Genomic DNA, 19,437 nt, shown 5'->3' with positions numbered 1-19,437 from the left:
AGAGAAATTTAAATTGTTGACTCAATTTATATATTATGACTATTCTTTTTGAATATATTATTTTTACATTTTTTAATATAAATTTTTTTCTAATTTTTAAGTTTATTTTCTTTCTTGGATATATGTATCACCTTTTTTCTCATTTTATATTTTGGATTAGTAATGTAATTATTAAGAGAAATGTATTTAAAAAAAATTAAAACATCACTATTTAAAAAAAAAGAAAAGATACGTTAAAAAAAAGAAAAATAAAAAATTAAAACATCACTATTAGAAAAAAAAACAATTAATGTAACACCCTACCACACAAAGCTTTACGCTTAAGTCGTAAAACAAAGGTGATGTGGTATTACGACCTCTAAAATAAAATAAGTACATATAATAGCAGAAGAGTTATAATATGCTAGGAGCCTTGAAGGATAGGGAAAATAAAAATCGCGAGATAAAAGCGCAACGCTCAAGGAACGAGTTAACTTGCATGCTAAGAAAACTGTAACTGTCAAACATAAGATAACAGAAGTAGGAATAGAGTGCCAAAGATACAAAATATCAAGCTCCTAACTCAGCCTGCGAAGTCAAGACTGGCCGGAGAATATTTACACATATATATACATACATATCCAAAACCCAAAAGTACATATACACAATCCTGCCTCTCCATAAACCTCTAAGAGGATCAAAAAGAATAAGTCATGCGGAGAGAAAACTAAGTACATATATATACATCATAGCATAACAAAATATCCCAGTAACCACTCCGCTTCAAGAGTCCAGACGCCTAACGAGATGCCTCTCGACCTGCATCTGAAAATTAACAACATAGTATGGAATGAGAACCGGAGGTTCTCAGTATGGTAAAGGTGCCACACACATAATATATAAGGTCCTGGGAATGCCAGAGGCAATCCTAGAACGCCGACACTCAGATTGTAGAGCTTAAAGTATTAAACAGAAGCCATAAAAGGTGGTTTCCTAGAAATATTTAATCCTAACTTAACTTAACCTTAAATCTAAGTCCTATACTGCCATTCCTCCATACCTCCAATTCCATCATGCATTTTCACAGACAAATAAACAGATAAAGGCAAACACAAGAAAGTTACAACTACTGCAGGTAACAAATACACATTTAGCATGGCAAATACAGATAGGCACACCCAATTAGAGCACAAGCAAGTAATTCAAGTAATATGCATATGATGCATGCCTGTCCTATGGCTGATGAGGCTCATCTGTCGGTTATCCAGCCAACCCGACAAGTCTGAATTGTCCTTAGACTGTCCCCCGACGTGCATCCCCAAGAGTCTATGCATAGATTTTTCTCAAATAATCAATATTGCTCAATGGGGGTAACATTCCCAGGAATTTATGTAGTGCCCGGTCACACTTACGTCGTAGGGTCAACAGAGTATCGAGTTTTCAACCTGGTACACGTGGTGGCAAGCCACGGCACTTAATCCAGGGAATCTCGTATCTCAGATTATTCAAATTCATAAGCCATATAAATAATTCAATTATAATTCATCAACATCCACATCATTCCCAATTGCATCTCATTCATCATCATACATTAAACATATTCAATCCTTATCCTTCATTATATCACCTCCCATTCCATCCATCAATAGTTTCAATTCAAAACATAATTCATTCTTTTCTAAGAATCAAACTTCAAACTTAAAACATACTCACTATCTTAATAACTCAAAATCAAACCATATAACCTTTAAATCTAAATCTCTTTTAAATAATCATCTAAATAAAATCTCTAATTTTTTATAAAATTTCGGCAGCATCTCCTCTAAAACTCGGACTTTGCCACCCTTTTCGGGTCCAAACCTGCTTTCTTTTCAATTCAACATACCCTTCCTCATCATCATAACAATCACCACAATAAATCTACTTCAAATCAACAATTAAACTCATACAATATTCAAATCCAACAACCAAAATTCAACTAAGGATCATAGTTCACAAATCCTAGGCTTTTAACACAAAATACCTCATTATCACAACAACCTCCACAATAGTTATACCTCAAATCAATAATTCACCAAATCATTAGTTAATCAACAATAACATTCAACCATAATTCTCTCCAAATTAACATAACAACATTCACCATCCAAAATTAAAAACTAATTATCCAATAAACTTCAACCAAATATATTCATCGATAAATTACTAAACATTAAACATACACCTGCATTCCAACTTATCCAATGGTCATCTAGCCTAAGTTTTCACAGAACATTATATATTAAATGCAAGAAACCTAAGCCATACCTTAGCCGATTTCCACGTAACGACCAAAGCTATTTATTCAAAACCAAAACAGCCCCTCAAAACTCAACTAATCCGCTTCCTCCAAGTTCCAGTATTCACAATTTCAAGCTCCAATTATTTATTTTCAACCTAATACACATTCATAATACTTATATACCCAATTTAATACTCAAAGCTCAAATTTAATGAAATTAAAATAGAATTATCGTATCCTCACCTTACCCAAGCTTCACATAAGCAAGAGTGAACGTTTCTCTCAAGCTAATTGGATCCTAAAACATCAGAAATCAAAGAAATTCAATATTCCCACTTAAAATTCGAAAATTGGGGGAAGATGAAGCTGAGAGTGAAATAGCAAGTTACCTATGAAATTGTTCCGGTAGAAATGTAGAGCTCGACGCGGTGAACGCGTGGTCGCAAACGGTGCGGCGATCGGAGCTCGAACGGAGGAATTACGGGATTTGGAACTTTGCCGTAAAGGTTCGGCGTTCCTTTCCTCTCCCTGGAGCTCAGCTGCGTCCTTGAGGAAATGAGGGAAAAAGAGCCCGTGGCTCTTTTTAATGGGCTGGTCCGGTTGGACTGATAGCCCGGTTCGGGTCCGGTTCAACCGGTTCGGTCCTTTCGGTCCATTCTTGGACCGTTTTCTTCAAAATTAGTGTCAAAATTCTCGTTTCGATGAGCTCTACCCTATTTTGATATAATATTCGCAGTTCTAATCCTCCTTATTAAAAAATAATTTATTAACTAATTATCTACTAATTTAACCGGGGTTTACATTCTACCCACCTAATAAAGAATTTTGCCCTCAAAATTCAAATATAGTTACCTGAAAAGAGATGTGGATAGTCCTTTCGCATATCTGATTCGAGTTCCCAGGTATGTTCCTCGATACCAGCTCGTCTCCAAGCTACTTTTACCAATGATACTTCCCTTCCTCGTAATCGTTTAACACTGGTGTCATCAATCCTCACCGGAATTACTGGGAGTGTTAGATCTTCTCTCACTTGAATTGGTTCTGGTTCTAGAACATGACTTGCATCAGGAGTATACTTCCGAAGCTGTGATACATGAAATACATCGTGCAAATTCGAAAGGTATGGCGGTAAGGCAATTCTATAAGCCACTGGTCCAATTCTTTTCAGAATCTCAAACGGTCCAATATAATGGGGATTCAGTTTCTTGGTCTTAATAGCTCTTCCCACTCCAGTGGTTGGTGTAACTTTCAAAAAGACATGTTCTCCTTCTTCGAACTCCAAAGGCTTTCGCCTCTGGTCAGCATAGCTCTTTTGGCGGCTTTGGGCTATAAGCATTCGACTACGAATCTTCTTTATCTGCTCAGTCGTTTCGGCTATCATCTCAGGCCCTAATAAACTCCTTTCTCCAGTTTCATACCAACACAATGGAGATTGACATTTCCTGCCATACAGAGCCTCATATGGAGCCATTCCGATGCTCGCATGATAGCTATTATTATAAGCAAACTCTACTAATGGCATATACCGGTCCCAGCTCGCCGGTTGGTCCAAAACACAAGCTCTTAGCATATCTTCCAAGGTCTGAATAGTTCTTTCTGACTGACCATCTGTCTGAGGGTGATACGCAGTACTCAAGCTTAACTGAGTCCCAAATGCACGCTGAAAAGCTCCCCAGAACCTTGATGTGAAACGAGGATCTCTGTCAGATATGATAGTAGAAGGCACACCATGCAACCTGACAATCTTTTTGATATACATTCGAGCCAATTCCTCCATTGTGCAACTTATTCGGATAGGAAGAAAGTGAGCTGATTTTGTCAGTCGATCCACAACCACCCAAATAGCGTCACAACCAGATCGGGTTCTAGGCAAACCTATCACAAAATCCATTGCGATACTCTCCCATTTCCATTGTGGAATCTCCAAAGGCTGAAGGGTCCCTGATGGTCTCTGATGCTCAATCTTAACCTTCTGACACGTTAAACATTTAGATACATGCAATGCCACATCATTCTTCATACCTGGCCACCAGAACATCGCTTTCAGATCCTGATACATTTTAGTTCTCCCTGGGTGAATTGAAAACCCGCTCTTGTGAGCTTCCTTCAAGATACTTTGTCGTAGGTCTCCAACATCAGGCACAATAATCCGGTTCTTGAACCTCCATAAACCATCCTGACCTTTTGACATTCTCCACTGTTTTCCCTGTTCAACTGCTGGTAATACCTTACGTAACGCTTCACTATCTTGATGAGCCTTCAGAAGTTCTGATTTAAAATCACTTGAAATCTGTAACTGACTCAAACACAAAATTCCAAATTCTTCTCTAACTCCCAAATTCAAACCTTGAAATGCCTTTAGTAACTCTTCCTCCCGTAGCATCATCCAAGCTGCATATAAAGACTTCCGACTCAAAGCGTCCGCCACAACGTTCGCTTTTCCTGGATGATAATTCAATTCAAAATCATAATCTTTCAGAAGCTCCATCCACCTCCTCTGACGCATATTCAACTCTTTCTGCTCAAAAAGATACTTCAAACTCTTATGGTCTGAGAAAACATGAAACTTAACGCCATAGAGGTAGTGCCTCCAAATCTTTAAAGCAAACACAACAGCAGCAAGTTCTAAATCATGTGTCGGGTAGTTCATCTCATGCGGCCTTAACTGCCGTGAGGCGTATGCTACAACATTCTGGTGCTGCATCAAAACACACCCCAACCCTTTCAGAGATGCATCACAATACACTTCAAACGATTCACTTGGTTCAGGTAATACCAATACAGGTGCAGTAGTCAACCTGTGCTTCAATGCCTGGAAACTCTCTTCACATTCCGGAGTCCAGATAAAAGGTGTATCCTTCCTAGTCAACTTAGTTAAAGGTAAGGCGAGCTGTGAAAATCCCTTAATGAATCTGCGATAATACCCTGCCAAACCTAAGAAACTCCTGATCTCTGTCACTGAAGTTGGTCGCTCCCAATTCATCACTGCTTCCACCTTAGCAGGATCCACAGCTATCCCCTGCTTACTCACCACGTGGCCGAGAAACTTCACTTCACTCTTCCAGAACTCACATTTAGATAGCTTAGCATATAACTTCCTGTCTCTCAGAATTTGCAGCACAGTTCGCAAATGATCAGCATGTTCCTCTTCAGTCTTAGAATAAACAAGAATGTCATCAATGAAGACAATAACAAACTTGTCCAGATACGGTCGAAAAATCCTGTTCATATAATCCATAAATACTGCCGGGGCATTAGTTAACCCGAAAGACATCACTGTATACTCATAATGACCATAACGGGTTCTGAAAGCAGTTTTCGGAATATCCTCGTCTCTAACCCTTATCTGATGATATCCGGATCGCAAATCAATCTTAGAAAATACACCGGCACCCTGTAACTGATCCATTAGATCATCGATTCTAGGCAACGGATATTTATTCTTCACAGTGATCTTATTCAATTGCCGATAATCGACACACAGCCGCATACTCCCATCCTTCTTCTTTACCAGTAACACTGGCGCTCCCCACGGAGAAACACTTGGTCGGATAAAATGCTTACCCAACAGATCTTCCAGCTGAGCTTTCAGTTCAGCCATTTCTAAAGGCAACATCCTATAAGGAGTAATTGAAATTGGACCGGATCCAGGTACCAACTCAATTGCAAATTCAACCTCTCGGTTAGGTGGGAATTCATTAATATCATCCGGAAACACATCTGGAAATTCACATACAACCGGAATTTGCTCTAAACTCTGATCATCACCTGATACTCCCGCAGTTAATAACATAATACCCTGGCATTCGGTTCCAGAACAGTTTACTATCATAGAGTTCAAATAGTAACTATTCACCACAACCGGTGCTTCTGACCCTTCTGGCATAAACTGTACTGACTTCTCAGAACAATCAAGCAAAACATGATTCTTGGATAACCAATCCAATCCCAAAATGAGATCAAGACCAGTCATAGGCAAACAAATCAAATCATGCACAAATTCACGCTGTTGCACTCGAAAAGGAACTTGTGGACATTCTATCCTAGTCACCATAGCTTCATGAGTAGCATTATATACTTTCAAATCATAACCTAGAACCACCATTCTCAATCCTAATTCATGGGCCTTTTCAAATGCAATAAATGAATGACTTGCTCCTGAATCAAATAAAGCATTTAAGATTTTACCAGCCATTTCACAATTACCTCTAATCAGTGTCTCAGATCTCTCAGCACCAATGGTAGAAGTGGTGTATACTCTCCCCGGCTGTTGCACCCTACCAGTCTCATACTTCTTCTTCTCAGGGCAATTACTGGCTATATGCCCGGGCTGTCCACAGGAATAGCACACTCCAAGTCCTAGTCTACACGGAACTCCAGGATGATACTTTCCGCACTTCTGACAATTCAGATCTTGCTGTGGCTGCTTCCCAAACCTTTTTCCTTGACTAGCATTGGTATTCGGCCTTCTGTAATTACCTTGACCCTGAGTCTGCTGTGAAACAAAACCTCCATGTTTGAAATTCCTACCTCTCGGAGCAAAGTTCCTCCCTGAAGGCCTCTGAAAAGGAATCCTCAAACTCCCTTTCTCTGCTGCCGCCTTCTTCACACAATCCTCAGCCACCCTACTCTTATTCACCAATTCAGAAAATACCCTGATCTCCATTGGGGCAACGAAGCTCAGAATATCGCTCCGAAGACCTCCCTCATATTTAATACACTTCCATTCAGCAAAATCTTCAGGCGCACCTTGACAGATACGAGAAAAGCGACATAACTCCTCAAATTTGCTGGTATACTCAGCAACAGTCATTTGTCCCTGCTTTAACTGCATTAATTCAAGTTCCTTGGCATTTCTAGCTGAATTAGGAAAGTATTTCTTATAGAACTCTGTCCGGAAAACCTCCCAAGGAATCGCAGCACCATCAGGCTGCAGGATACGTCGTGTTCCCTGCCACCAATACTGAGCTTCACCTTGCAACTGATAAGTCCCAAATTCAATCCATTGCTCTTCAGGAACCTGTTGTGCCTGTAACGCCCTTTCCATAGCCTGAATCCAATTATCTGCATCAGTTGGATTTGAGGTTCCCCTAAAAGTCGGAGGGCGAACTTTCAGAAATGTAGCAAGTGTCATAGGACCGTCTCCATCATTATTGTTCCCATGATTACCCTGATTTATCTGATTACCCAGTGCCTCAGCTGTTGCCTGCATAGTTGCAGCCATATTTCCCAAGGCAGCCATAAAGTCTACTGGATCAGTCCCTGTGGGTACAGGAGTAACGGTGCCTGTCCTACCTCTACCTCGCCCGCGACCGCGTCCGCGAGTCGACATCTGGTCCCTATACACACCAAACAAGTGATATTAAGTTGATCAGTCTCAATATCGCAGGTCTAATGCTTTAAGTTCCAAATGCATGCTCATAAACGTTTATGCCATATATATCAATCAGATATCCTAATAGCACATAAACACATATACAGAGAATGCACAGAAGCACAATCAGTCCGTCTTTCAGGCTCTATAGGAACGAACTGCTCTGATACCATTAATGTAACACCCTACCACACAAAGCTTTACGCTTAAGTCGTAAAACAAAGGTGATGTGGTATTACGACCTCTAAAATAAAATAAGTACATATAATAGCAGAAGAGTTATAATATGCTAGGAGCCTTGAAGGATAGGGAAAATAAAAATCGCGAGATAAAAGCGCAACGCTCAAGGAACGAGTTAACTTGCATGCTAAGAAAACTGTAACTGTCAAACATAAGATAACAGAAGTAGGAATAGAGTGCCAAAGATACAAAATATCAAGCTCCTAACTCAGCCTGCGAAGTCAAGACTGGCCGGAGAATATTTACACATATATATACATACATATCCAAAACCCAAAAGTACATATACACAATCCTGCCTCTCCATAAACCTCTAAGAGGATCAAAAAGAATAAGTCATGCGGAGAGAAAACTAAGTACATATATATACATCATAGCATAACAAAATATCCCAGTAACCACTCCGCTTCAAGAGTCCAGACGCCTAACGAGATGCCTCTCGACCTGCATCTGAAAATTAACAACATAGTATGGAATGAGAACCGGAGGTTCTCAGTATGGTAAAGGTGCCACACACATAATATATAAGGTCCTGGGAATGCCAGAGGCAATCCTAGAACGCCGACACTCAGATTGTAGAGCTTAAAGTATTAAACAGAAGCCATAAAAGGTGGTTTCCTAGAAATATTTAATCCTAACTTAACTTAACCTTAAATCTAAGTCCTATACTGCCATTCCTCCATACCTCCAATTCCATCATGCATTTTCACAGACAAATAAACAGATAAAGGCAAACACAAGAAAGTTACAACTACTGCAGGTAACAAATACACATTTAGCATGGCAAATACAGATAGGCACACCCAATTAGAGCACAAGCAAGTAATTCAAGTAATATGCATATGATGCATGCCTGTCCTATGGCTGATGAGGCTCATCTGTCGGTTATCCAGCCAACCCGACAAGTCTGAATTGTCCTTAGACTGTCCCCCGACGTGCATCCCCAAGAGTCTATGCATAGATTTTTCTCAAATAATCAATATTGCTCAATGGGGGTAACATTCCCAAGAATTTATGTAGTGCCCGGTCACACTTACGTCGTAGGGTCAACAGAGTATCGAGTTTTCAACCTGGTACACGTGGTGGCAAGCCACGGCACTTAATCCAGGGAATCTCGTATCTCAGATTATTCAAATTCATAAGCCATATAAATAATTCAATTATAATTCATCAACATCCACATCATTCCCAATTGCATCTCATTCATCATCATACATTAAACATATTCAATCCTTATCCTTCATTATATCACCTCCCATTCCATCCATCAATAGTTTCAATTCAAAACATAATTCATTCTTTTCTAAGAATCAAACTTCAAACTTAAAACATACTCACTATCTTAATAACTCAAAATCAAACCATATAACCTTTAAATCTAAATCTCTTTTAAATAATCATCTAAATAAAATCTCTAATTTTTTATAAAATTTCGGCAGCATCTCCTCTAAAACTCAGACTTTGCCACCCTTTTCGGGTCCAAACCTGCTTTCTTTTCAATTCAACATACCCTTCCTCATCATCATAACAATCACCACAATAAATCTACTTCAAATCAACAATTAAACTCATACAATATTCAAATCCAACAACCAAAATTCAACTAAGGATCATAGTTCACAAATCCTAGGCTTTTAACACAAAATACCTCATTATCACAACAACCTCCACAATAGTTATACCTCAAATCAATAATTCACCAAATCATTAGTTAATCAACAATAACATTCAACCATAATTCTCTCCAAATTAACATAACAACATTCACCATCCAAAATTAAAAACTAATTATCCAATAAACTTCAACCAAATATATTCATCGATAAATTACTAAACATTAAACATACACCTGCATTCCAACTTATCCAATGGTCATCTAGCCTAAGTTTTCACAGAACATTATATATTAAATGCAAGAAACCTAAACCATACCTTAGCCGATTTCCACGTAACGACCAAAGCTATTTATTCAAAACCAAAACAGCCCCTCAAAACTCAACTAATCCGCTTCCTCCAAGTTCCAGTATTCACAATTTCAAGCTCCAATTATTTATTTTCAACCTAATACACATTCATAATACTTATATACCCAATTTAATACTCAAAGCTCAAATTTAATGAAATTAAAATAGAATTATCGTATCCTCACCTTACCCAAGCTTCACATAAGCAAGAGTGAACGTTTCTCTCAAGCTAATTGGATCCTAAAACATCAGAAATCAAAGAAATTCAATATTCCCACTTAAAATTCGAAAATTGGGGGAAGATGAAGCTGAGAGTGAAATAGCAAGTTACCTATGAAATTGTTCCGGTAGAAATGTAGAGCTCGACGCGGTGAACGCGTGGTCGCAAACGGTGCGGCGATCGGAGCTCGAACGGAGGAATTACGGGATTTGGAACTTTGCCGTAAAGGTTCGGCGTTCCTTTCCTCTCCCTGGAGCTCAGCTGCGTCCTTGAGGAAATGAGGGAAAAAGAGCCCGTGGCTCTTTTTAATGGGCTGGTCCGGTTGGACTGATAGCCCGGTTCGGGTCCGGTTCAACCGGTTCGGTCCTTTCGGTCCATTCTTGGACCGTTTTCTTCAAAATTAGTGTCAAAATTCTCGTTTCGATGAGCTCTACCCTATTTTGATATAATATTCGCAGTTCTAATCCTCCTTATTAAAAAATAATTTATTAACTAATTATCTACTAATTTAACCGGGGTTTACAATGGAGCTAGGATTGAGGAATATATAAGAATATAAAAAATAAAAAATTATTGCATGATTGTTGAATAAAAAATAAACATATATATAAAACGAAATAATTATAACAAAAAAATAATCAATATATATGATTTAAATATTTTTAAGAACCGGTAACATGGAGTTTAACAAAATATAATTCATATATATATATATATATATAATTATTTATGTATATGTATATATATTAAGAAAAATTATCGTAATATATATATATAATTATTTAATAAAATTAATATATACGTATACATAATAAAAAAATTATTATAATTTTTAAAAATTACACATGAACTCTTTTTTTTTTTCAAATAAATTTATTCTAATTATATTACAATTAGCTCATGAATAATGCATGATTATATTAATTTAAAAAAATATCTTCATTATAATTATATCAAATAAATATTTAATGTATTATTAAACTGTTTATCAATCATCAATATTTTTAATCATTTTAATTATATTAATTGATATAATTCTAATTCTCATTCAAGTGCAATACTTTTATTAGGAGATAGTTAATGTACACATTAATAATGACCCATTTAATTTGATAATAATAATAATAATAATAATAATAATAATAATAATAATAATAATAAAGTCTACACGGTACATGCATTATATTTTAAAAAGGTAAAATATATTTTTAAAAAAATTAGGTATCAATAATCAATTGTAATTAATATCAATGTCAATAATTAATTTTTATAATTATTTTTGTACTACTAAAGGCTACATATAGTATTTTTTTTGTAGAATAAAAAAGGTTGTGATTCATAACATTTTCGTAAAGTTATATCGTACGGACACAAGATTAATTAGATAATAAATTGAATTTTAATTAATATGTTTTATTTTTTACTCATATTTTTTTATTAATTATTTTATTTTTTATATTTACAGTAAATATTGAAAGTAAAAAGAAAAAAATAATATTGAATGTTATCTATTTTATTTATTTAAAATCATAATTAAATTTGATATATATAATTATAGTAAGTATCTAGAATTAATAATAATATGATACTATAATTTTAAGTTGTATAATATAATAAAAAAATGTAGCAATTTATGTATGCTTCTTATATAGCAATAATATTATATATATTTATATATCTCATCTTTTAGCTCTTTCCTAAAATATTGGCATATAATTAATGTCGATAACATATATATTGAGTAAGTATCTCTATTGAATTAATTATAAAGGTTAATAAAATAAAATGGCACAAATTTTATCTAATTGTAACAAGTATCTCCATTGAAAATATTTGCTAATTCACTACTAGAAAACTAGTTATTACAGACGGATATTTCCGACAGATTTTATCCCACTGAAATATAGAGGGAATTTCAGAGGGATTTTTTGTCGAAAAACAAAAAAAATGGATTAGCATAAATTACAGACAAAAAAGAGAATCCGTCGATAATTCTGTTGGAAAAACACTCCCTTATTCTCAATATAAATCACTATCTTATTATGGCCAACAGGAGCTACCAAAAATGAAGTAAAAGCAACTAGGCAACCTATATAGATATAGAACTGAACTGAACCAATTCATTTGCCTTACCTAAGATTAGTAAAATATATACATTTGTGACTGCCTCTTCTTATAGAGGACAAGGAGTTTTCTTGTGATTCTGAATTATAAATACACGTGTGATGTTTTGTTCTTTCTTTGGATCCATGTTAACTTTGTTTAAGCAACTAACTTCAGGTGAAAATAAGAGAACAAAAAGCTAATGTATTACTTCTACTTTTACTACTAGTTACAATTGGGCCTCAAATTGATCTGCTAAGGACTTTACTATCAGTTGCAATAAATATACTCAAATAGCAATATAGTGAGTTTCTCATCCTCTTAGTTAGTTTGGTTCATTAAAGGTTATTCTTTGCATTTCACTTGTGTTTTCAGCTGCCTGAATGTTAAATATATTGGTTAGAATTTGAAGTTTTAGATCCGTTTGGTTTTTCTTTTATATTGATAAAATTGTTTAATTAAGTTAAAAATAATACATAAATAAAAAAGTTTTAGATCCATTTGGTTTCTCTTTAATTTTTTTTTATATATAGTTAGTAAAAGATATTTTAGTCAAATATATATTACTTTAATCTTGAAATATTATTTTATAAATATTCATAAAAATAATACTCTAACACACACACACACACACACTCACTCTCTCTCTCTCTCTCTCTCTCTCTCTCTCTCTCATTGCACAGTAGTTGATTATTAGAAGACTAATTTGTGTATTCGCTCAGAGATTTTTGGTCCAATCCCTTCAACTTTTTGCTTGGAGTTAAGGTTAGTGCAATTCTTGTGTTGTAAACTTCATTGATTTCTAGGGTATTGTATGATAAATGAAATATTACTTGTGTTGTGTTGTTGCTTGTATTGCATTGAAAATATTGATATGGTTAAATATTGATAGGATGTTGTATGATAGATGAAATGTTGCTTGTGTTGGATGATTTATAGGTACTAAAAATATCGAATTCGTAAGAAATGTCTTAGCACCATCGAGTGTGGATGTATAAAAGGTTGAACCCAACAAGAGGGGGTATTAAACCTGAGTTTTATGACAAGGTTGAGGAGTTTATAGAAACAATTAGTAAGTTAGATGTTGTGAAGTCGGAAGGAAAGTGTAGATGCCCATGCGTTAAGTGTAGATGCACAAACTATAAAGAGCTGAACATTATTAAGATGCATTTGTGGGAAAAGGGGTTTATGCCAAATTATTGTATTTGGACAGAACATGGAGAGATTGACGACATAGGGATTAATCAGACGGGATTCAATAATTATGGGGAATGTGGTTCAAGAAATGGTGCAAATGTGGAAGAATGTGATATGTATGACATTGCTGGGAAGACAACTCCAGAAGGTATCATGAAATGGTTTTCGATTCTGTTGGTCCAGAGGATCCTCATGTAGAGGCTAAAAACTTTTTTAATCTTCTTGAGGTAGCTCAAAAGCCTTTGTGGGAAGGTTGTGTGCACTCTCAACTATCGATAGCTGTTAGAATGCTATGCATTAAGGCCGAGAGAAACCAATCACAGGAGTCATTTAAGCAGTGGGCCACCTTAATTAGGGAAATTGCTCCTGAGGGTAGTGCCATACCTAGGAATTACTATGAGGCTAAGAAGTTAGTGCAAAAGCTTGGATTGAAGGCAATAAAAATAGATTGTTGCTCAAACAATTGCATGTTGTATCGAAAAGACGATGCTGCTCTAACTAGTTACAAGTTTTGTGAAGCACCTATATTCAAGCCTATTTCTGATGGTGGTTGTAAGTCTAAGAGAGTTCCTGTCAGACGGATGCACTACTTACCCTTAATCCCTAGACTTCGAAGGCTTTATGCGTTAATGAGTTCAGCTCCGCACATGACGTGGCATATAAAAAACCAACGTGATGATGGCGTGATGACCCATCCATCACATGGGGAGGCATGGAAAAGCTTTGACCGTATCCACTCTGATTTTGCTTTGGAGCCTAGAAACATTAGGTTAGGTCTTTGCTCTGATGGATTTATCCCAAATATCCAATTTAGCAAGCCTTGTTCTTGTTGGCCCGTAATTGTAATTCCATATAATCTACCTCCTGGAATGTGTATGAAAGATCCTTATTTGTTCTTGACTTGCTTAATACCTGGTCCTAATAACCCTAAAGCCAACATTGATGTATTTTTGGGACCCTTGATTGATGAATTAAATGAGTTGTAGAATCCTGGTGTTTTGACGTATGATATTGTAGAAAAGAAGAATTTCGTCTTAAAGGCAACATTAATGTGGACTATCAATGATTTTCCGGCTTATGGGATGTTGTCTGGGTGGATGACACAAGGAAGATTGTCATGTCTTATTTGCATGGAGGATACCAATCCTTTTACACTATCACATGGAAACAAGGCATTATGGTTTGATTGTCATCGGAGGTTTTTGCCGACAAACCACCCTTATAGGCGCAATAAGAATGACTTCAGGAAGAATAAAATAGAAAGTGAAGAGGCTCCTACCAGATTAAGTGGTTTGGAGATTTGGCAAAGGGTTAAAGGACTTGGAAAGATATCAAATAATGAAAAGTGGATCAAATTACGAGAGTATGGTATTACTCACAATTGGACTAAGCAAAGTGTGTTTTGGGAGTTACCTTATTGGAAGGATAACCTAGTTTGTCACTGTCTTGATGTAATGCACATAGAGAAGAATGTGCTTGATAACATAATGAATACTGTTATGGACACTGATAGAACTAAAGACAATAAAAAGGCTAGGTTAGATCTGGCTGAACTGTGCAAGCATCCAGATTTACATTTGCGGCATGTCGGTGATAATTGTTGGTCCAAACCTAAGGCAGCTTATACTTTAACTTCTGAACAACAACAAGACGTGTATAGGTAGGTGCAACAACTTAGATTTCCAGATGGTTATACATCTAACCTTGCTAGATGTGTATGTCTTTTCCAGGGGAGGTTTATTGGTATGAAGAGCCATGATTGTCACATTTTTATGCAGTGCTTGCTTCCAACTGCATTCAGAGAACTACCTACAAATATATGGAAGCCTCTTACCGAGTTAAGCCAGTTTTTCAAGGACTTGTGTTCAACCACTCTCAAGGTTCATGATTTAGAGGTTATGGAGCAGAATATTCCCATTATCCTTTGCAAGTTAGAAAGGATATTTCTCCCGGGATTCTTTAAAGTGATGGAGCATTTGCCAATTCATCTAGCATATGAGGCACGTGTGTGTGGACCTGTCCAATATAGGTGGATGTATTCGTTTGAACGGGTGATAGGAGCATTTAAGCGAACAGTGAAAAATAGAGCAAGGGTTGAAGGTTCAATTTGTGAGGCTTTCTTGGCAAAGGAGACTTCAAGTTTTGTTTCTTTCTACTTTGAACCACATATCTTATCGAGGCGAACCCGTGTGGGAAGAAATGATGACGGCGGAGACACACTTAAAGCCTCTTTATCAATATTTAATAGACCTGGTCGCAAGGTTGGTAAAGCTAAAAGATCATTGGTTAGATGAATGAGACAAGGCCGCAGCTCATTTGCATATTCTACTCAATGAAAGCAAAGTTAGCCCTTTCTATATGTAAGTGCCCAAATCTTTTATTAAATAGTTAATTACACTTGTTCTACTAACGAATCCCATAGCTTATAAACTCTAGTCCTACTTTCATAAAGGTTTTGGAAAGAAACTTGTCCTGGAGAAAGCGATGACCGATTTCTCCCTTGGTTTGCATCGTATGTAAGTGCATAAATTCATATCATTTATTGTAAAGGTTTTTAACTAAAGATTTGCACCACATATCACTTCTATTAAACAATTTGTTGCATGTTTCTAACTAGGTTCAAAATCAATGCAATGAAATTGTTGATCCTGGTTTGCAATCACTTTCTTGGGGTCCTTCAAACAAAGCAACAAGTTATCCAATTTATAAAGTAAATGGATATACATTTCATACCCTTGCAAGGTCAAAAGGAAAAAAACTGATAACACCGGTGTGTTTGTTAAAGGTGATATAGGCAACGGGGAAAGTGATTGGTTTGGAGTATTAGAAGATATACTCGAGCTTGAATACACTGGTAGTGACTCTAATCGAGTTGTTTTGCTCAAATGTCAATGGTATGATCCAAGTCGTCCAAATGGAACACGTATTCATAATGACTACAAAATAACTGAAGTCAACCATAGTAAAAGATATCGCCACTATGATCCTTTCATTGTCGCCCAAAAAAGCTAAACAAGTTTACTTCTTACCTTATCCTGGAAATTGCAAGTCTATGTGGCGTGTTGTTGTAAACACTAAACCAAGAGGTCGAATTGAAATCAATCATGTACATGTAGAGGAGGATGAGGAAGAGAATGATGTAGCTTATCAAGCGGATGAGAGCAATCCTTCTAGGATTTCTGACACTGAGCCTCCTATCAGTCTTAAGTCTCCATTTAGAGAGGACCGCATTGTCGAATTGTCCATCGGCTCTAGTTCTGGGGTTAATAAAAATGAAGATGATGATGTTGCAGACTTTGATGATGATATTGATTTTTAATAGGGTAATCATTTTTAGCTTGTATTGTTTTAGCTTATATTGTTCTTTACATATATTGTTCTTAATTTGTATGTCTTAGTTGTCATGTAACTTAATCGTTAACTTAGATATTATTGTTGAGAAGAAGATTAAGATATTTTAAAGAATGTGATGAAAAAAAGAAATGGCATACGTAAAAGCATAACTCTGTCCCACACTCATTAAGCTGACATCTCTAAAGCATCACTGGAATTTTTTTCTTGTCCCTTTTCTGAAATTTAGGAAGCTTCATATTCTTTCTTATTATTTTTAATCTCTTTCTTACAGTTTGGTTTGAAGATTGAATCTCTCTCTTTGTTGCAGTGGCAGTAGTGAAGGAAATTCATTGGGAAGGTAAAAGGGTAGCAGTGCACGAATGAGGTGAGCCCCTTCTCTCACTCTCTCACTTTCTCACTCTCTGTGTGCCCCGCGTGCTCTCTGCTGTTTCAACTCGAAATCTGCATCCTTTCTAGTACTACTCCTCCATGCAAACTGACCATTACTCAACTGTTCTGGATTTTCTTTTGTAAAAACAACCCTGAAACTTTCTTTCTTTTCTACCATAAATTCCGGGAGAGACTGAAACACACGCATCATCTTCATCCTCATCCTCATCCTATATGTTTTCACTAGTTATATGCTTCCTGATTATGATTAAAGTGCTAATAGACTAAAGATATGTGTTTACTACTATATTTTAATTTCAAATTAAAGTGCTAATGACTTAAAACTATTTTTTTAGTTTCCTAAATTGTCAATTCTTTATGAAATTATTAGTTGGTTACCTTTTCCTCCTGGTTCTCAGAAGATTACAGAGATCATCAAGAAACGATATGATAAACCGTACAAAGAGTTTGGAGATGTCCTTCTTCCGACAAAGAAGCTTTGGTTTAAGGAGTGGAAGGTAAAAGTGTTGGATTGAATAAAATTATTTTGGATTGAAATATAGTAGGTGATTAGTTGATAGTTGATTGTTATTTGGATTTATAGAACAAGTGAGAAACTATTTTAAATTTGGCTTAACATAGGCCCTAGTTTTCAATAGCAGCACCAATTTCTATTTGTAGCAATTTATAATGTTGTTCCTATTTTTGTTCTGTGTGTAATATAGTCAAAGTGAGAGAGTTATGTGCTCTTTGTTTTCTTTGTTCTTTCTTTTTTTAATCATAACTTGTCTTTAATCATAACTTGATTGAATATTGTTCATGTGATTTGAATCTTATAAGTAGCAACTTGATGAGTATGTGCAGAGCCACTTTCTTATTGATGATGATGATGATGAGTTTTTCTGGAGGGCTTTCAAGTATAGGACAAGTAAGCGATTTAGCCAAATGATGTCAGATATCCGTGAGGGTGTGGATACAACCCACGAATGGCTAATTCTTTCTTACAAAAAGGTGTTGGAAAGGTACTGGGAAACATATGAGAAATGGAAAAATATAAGAAAAAAAGCAAGAGAGAATCGAGCGTCACTCTTAGGTGGTTCTGTCCATTGCGGTGGTTCTATTCCATTGAGCTCAACTATAGAGAGGATGGTAACATAATTTAAGTGGCTTTAGATCTTATTTAATAGACATCTATTTATGTAAAATTTTTCTTATTTTGTGTTTTATGTGGAACAGAAGAAGCAGTTGGGCCGTACACCAACCCACGAGGAGGTCTTCAAAGAAACCCACACACTTAAAAGTGACAAGTCTAAATGGGTGGACAAGCGCTCTCAAGACACTCATGTGAGATATAGCACAAATACTCCTCCTATGTCAAAATTATTAACTAATTTCTAGCTGTCTGGTATTAACATTACTGTATTTAGTGGTCCTAACTATGTTCAACATTATTGTTATTATTCAGCTTTGTGCTTTGTGATTTTATAGTTGGTTTCTTTTCTTCCAAGTTTATGCAGCTTACATGCCTGGTAAACCAATTCATTATTAATTTATTACTCGATGAGGAATGCTACAACTCATTTATTATCAGGGAGGAATAAAATAGACCATAACCATAAGAGATGTCAGCCATGTGCTAATTAGAGGAGAAGCCTTTTTCTTTTCTTTTTTCCGTTATATGTAAATTAAGTTTTTTATAATCTGCATTTGCTGCACTGTGATATGCATGGCTATTTGTTTTAATAATAATAATATAATTGATATAATCATTGTACAACAGGAGAAGTTTATAAAAAAGTTGGCAGAAGTTCAGGCTCAACATGCCGAGGCTCAAGCACAGGGAATGGAGCTACAACCAATTGATGAAGACTTGATTTGGGAGGAAGTGTGTGGTGGGCAAAAGAAGAATCGAGTTTATGGAAAAGGGTCATTCTTTTCTAGCTTTATCAAGTCTGGAACCACTTCTGCCAATTTTGTATCTGAAAGAGCACCAAGAAATCAAAATTCTGTTCCTGATTTGCGAGAACAGATTCATAATCTCAATGAAGAGCTTTTTCAGTGTGTTACTCAACAAACAGATGAGCGTATTAGTAAGTTGTTAGATACACGCTTGGCTCCTTTGGAAAAGACTCAAAAGAAATTAGAAAAGTTGGAACGGGCAATTGGAAAGGCCAACAAGGAAAAGCTGAAACAGAAGAGATGGAATGAGGCTTATGTTAGCTATTATGAGAAGGTTAGAGCGTCAAGTAGTTCTAGTGCAGTTCCACTACCACCGCCACCGCCGCCGCCCTCAATGTCTTTGGATGAGGGCTATGATGATGATGAGGATGAAGATGATACTGAAGACTATAGCTGA

At 36.2% G+C, this 19,437-nt stretch overlaps 2 protein-coding genes and 1 pseudogene across 2 annotated transcripts; 2 read left to right on the top strand and 1 right to left on the bottom strand.

Moving 5' to 3' along the window:
- Positions 1-479: 479 nt before the first annotated feature.
- LOC148573040 (uncharacterized) lies at positions 480-9,865 on the bottom strand. Its single transcript, XM_088505503.1, has 3 exons — positions 9,807-9,865; positions 6,467-7,599; positions 480-804 (listed from the first exon to the last, which is right to left on the bottom strand). Exons 2-3 carry the CDS (start codon positions 7,590-7,592, stop codon positions 779-781), a joined length of 1,152 nt encoding a protein of 383 aa, XP_088361629.1. The 5' UTR covers positions 7,593-7,599; positions 9,807-9,865; the 3' UTR covers positions 480-778.
- A 2,679-nt stretch (positions 9,866-12,544) lies between these two features.
- LOC110269171 (uncharacterized) lies at positions 12,545-19,437 on the top strand. Its single transcript, XM_088505642.1, has 6 exons — positions 12,545-12,559; positions 12,859-12,926; positions 17,473-17,599; positions 17,946-18,230; positions 18,318-18,425; positions 18,862-19,437. Exons 1-6 carry the CDS (start codon positions 12,545-12,547, stop codon positions 19,435-19,437), a joined length of 1,179 nt encoding a protein of 392 aa, XP_088361768.1.
- On the top strand, positions 13,128-14,792 carry LOC148573039 (uncharacterized; annotated as a pseudogene).

The sequence above is a fragment of the Arachis ipaensis genome, chromosome B2 (genome assembly GCF_059453495.1).
Source record: "Arachis ipaensis isolate K30076 ecotype BB chromosome B2, ASM5945349v1, whole genome shotgun sequence".
NCBI lineage: Eukaryota > Viridiplantae > Streptophyta > Magnoliopsida > Fabales > Fabaceae > Arachis > Arachis ipaensis.
This window is presented reverse-complemented; position numbering and strand designations above follow the sequence as displayed.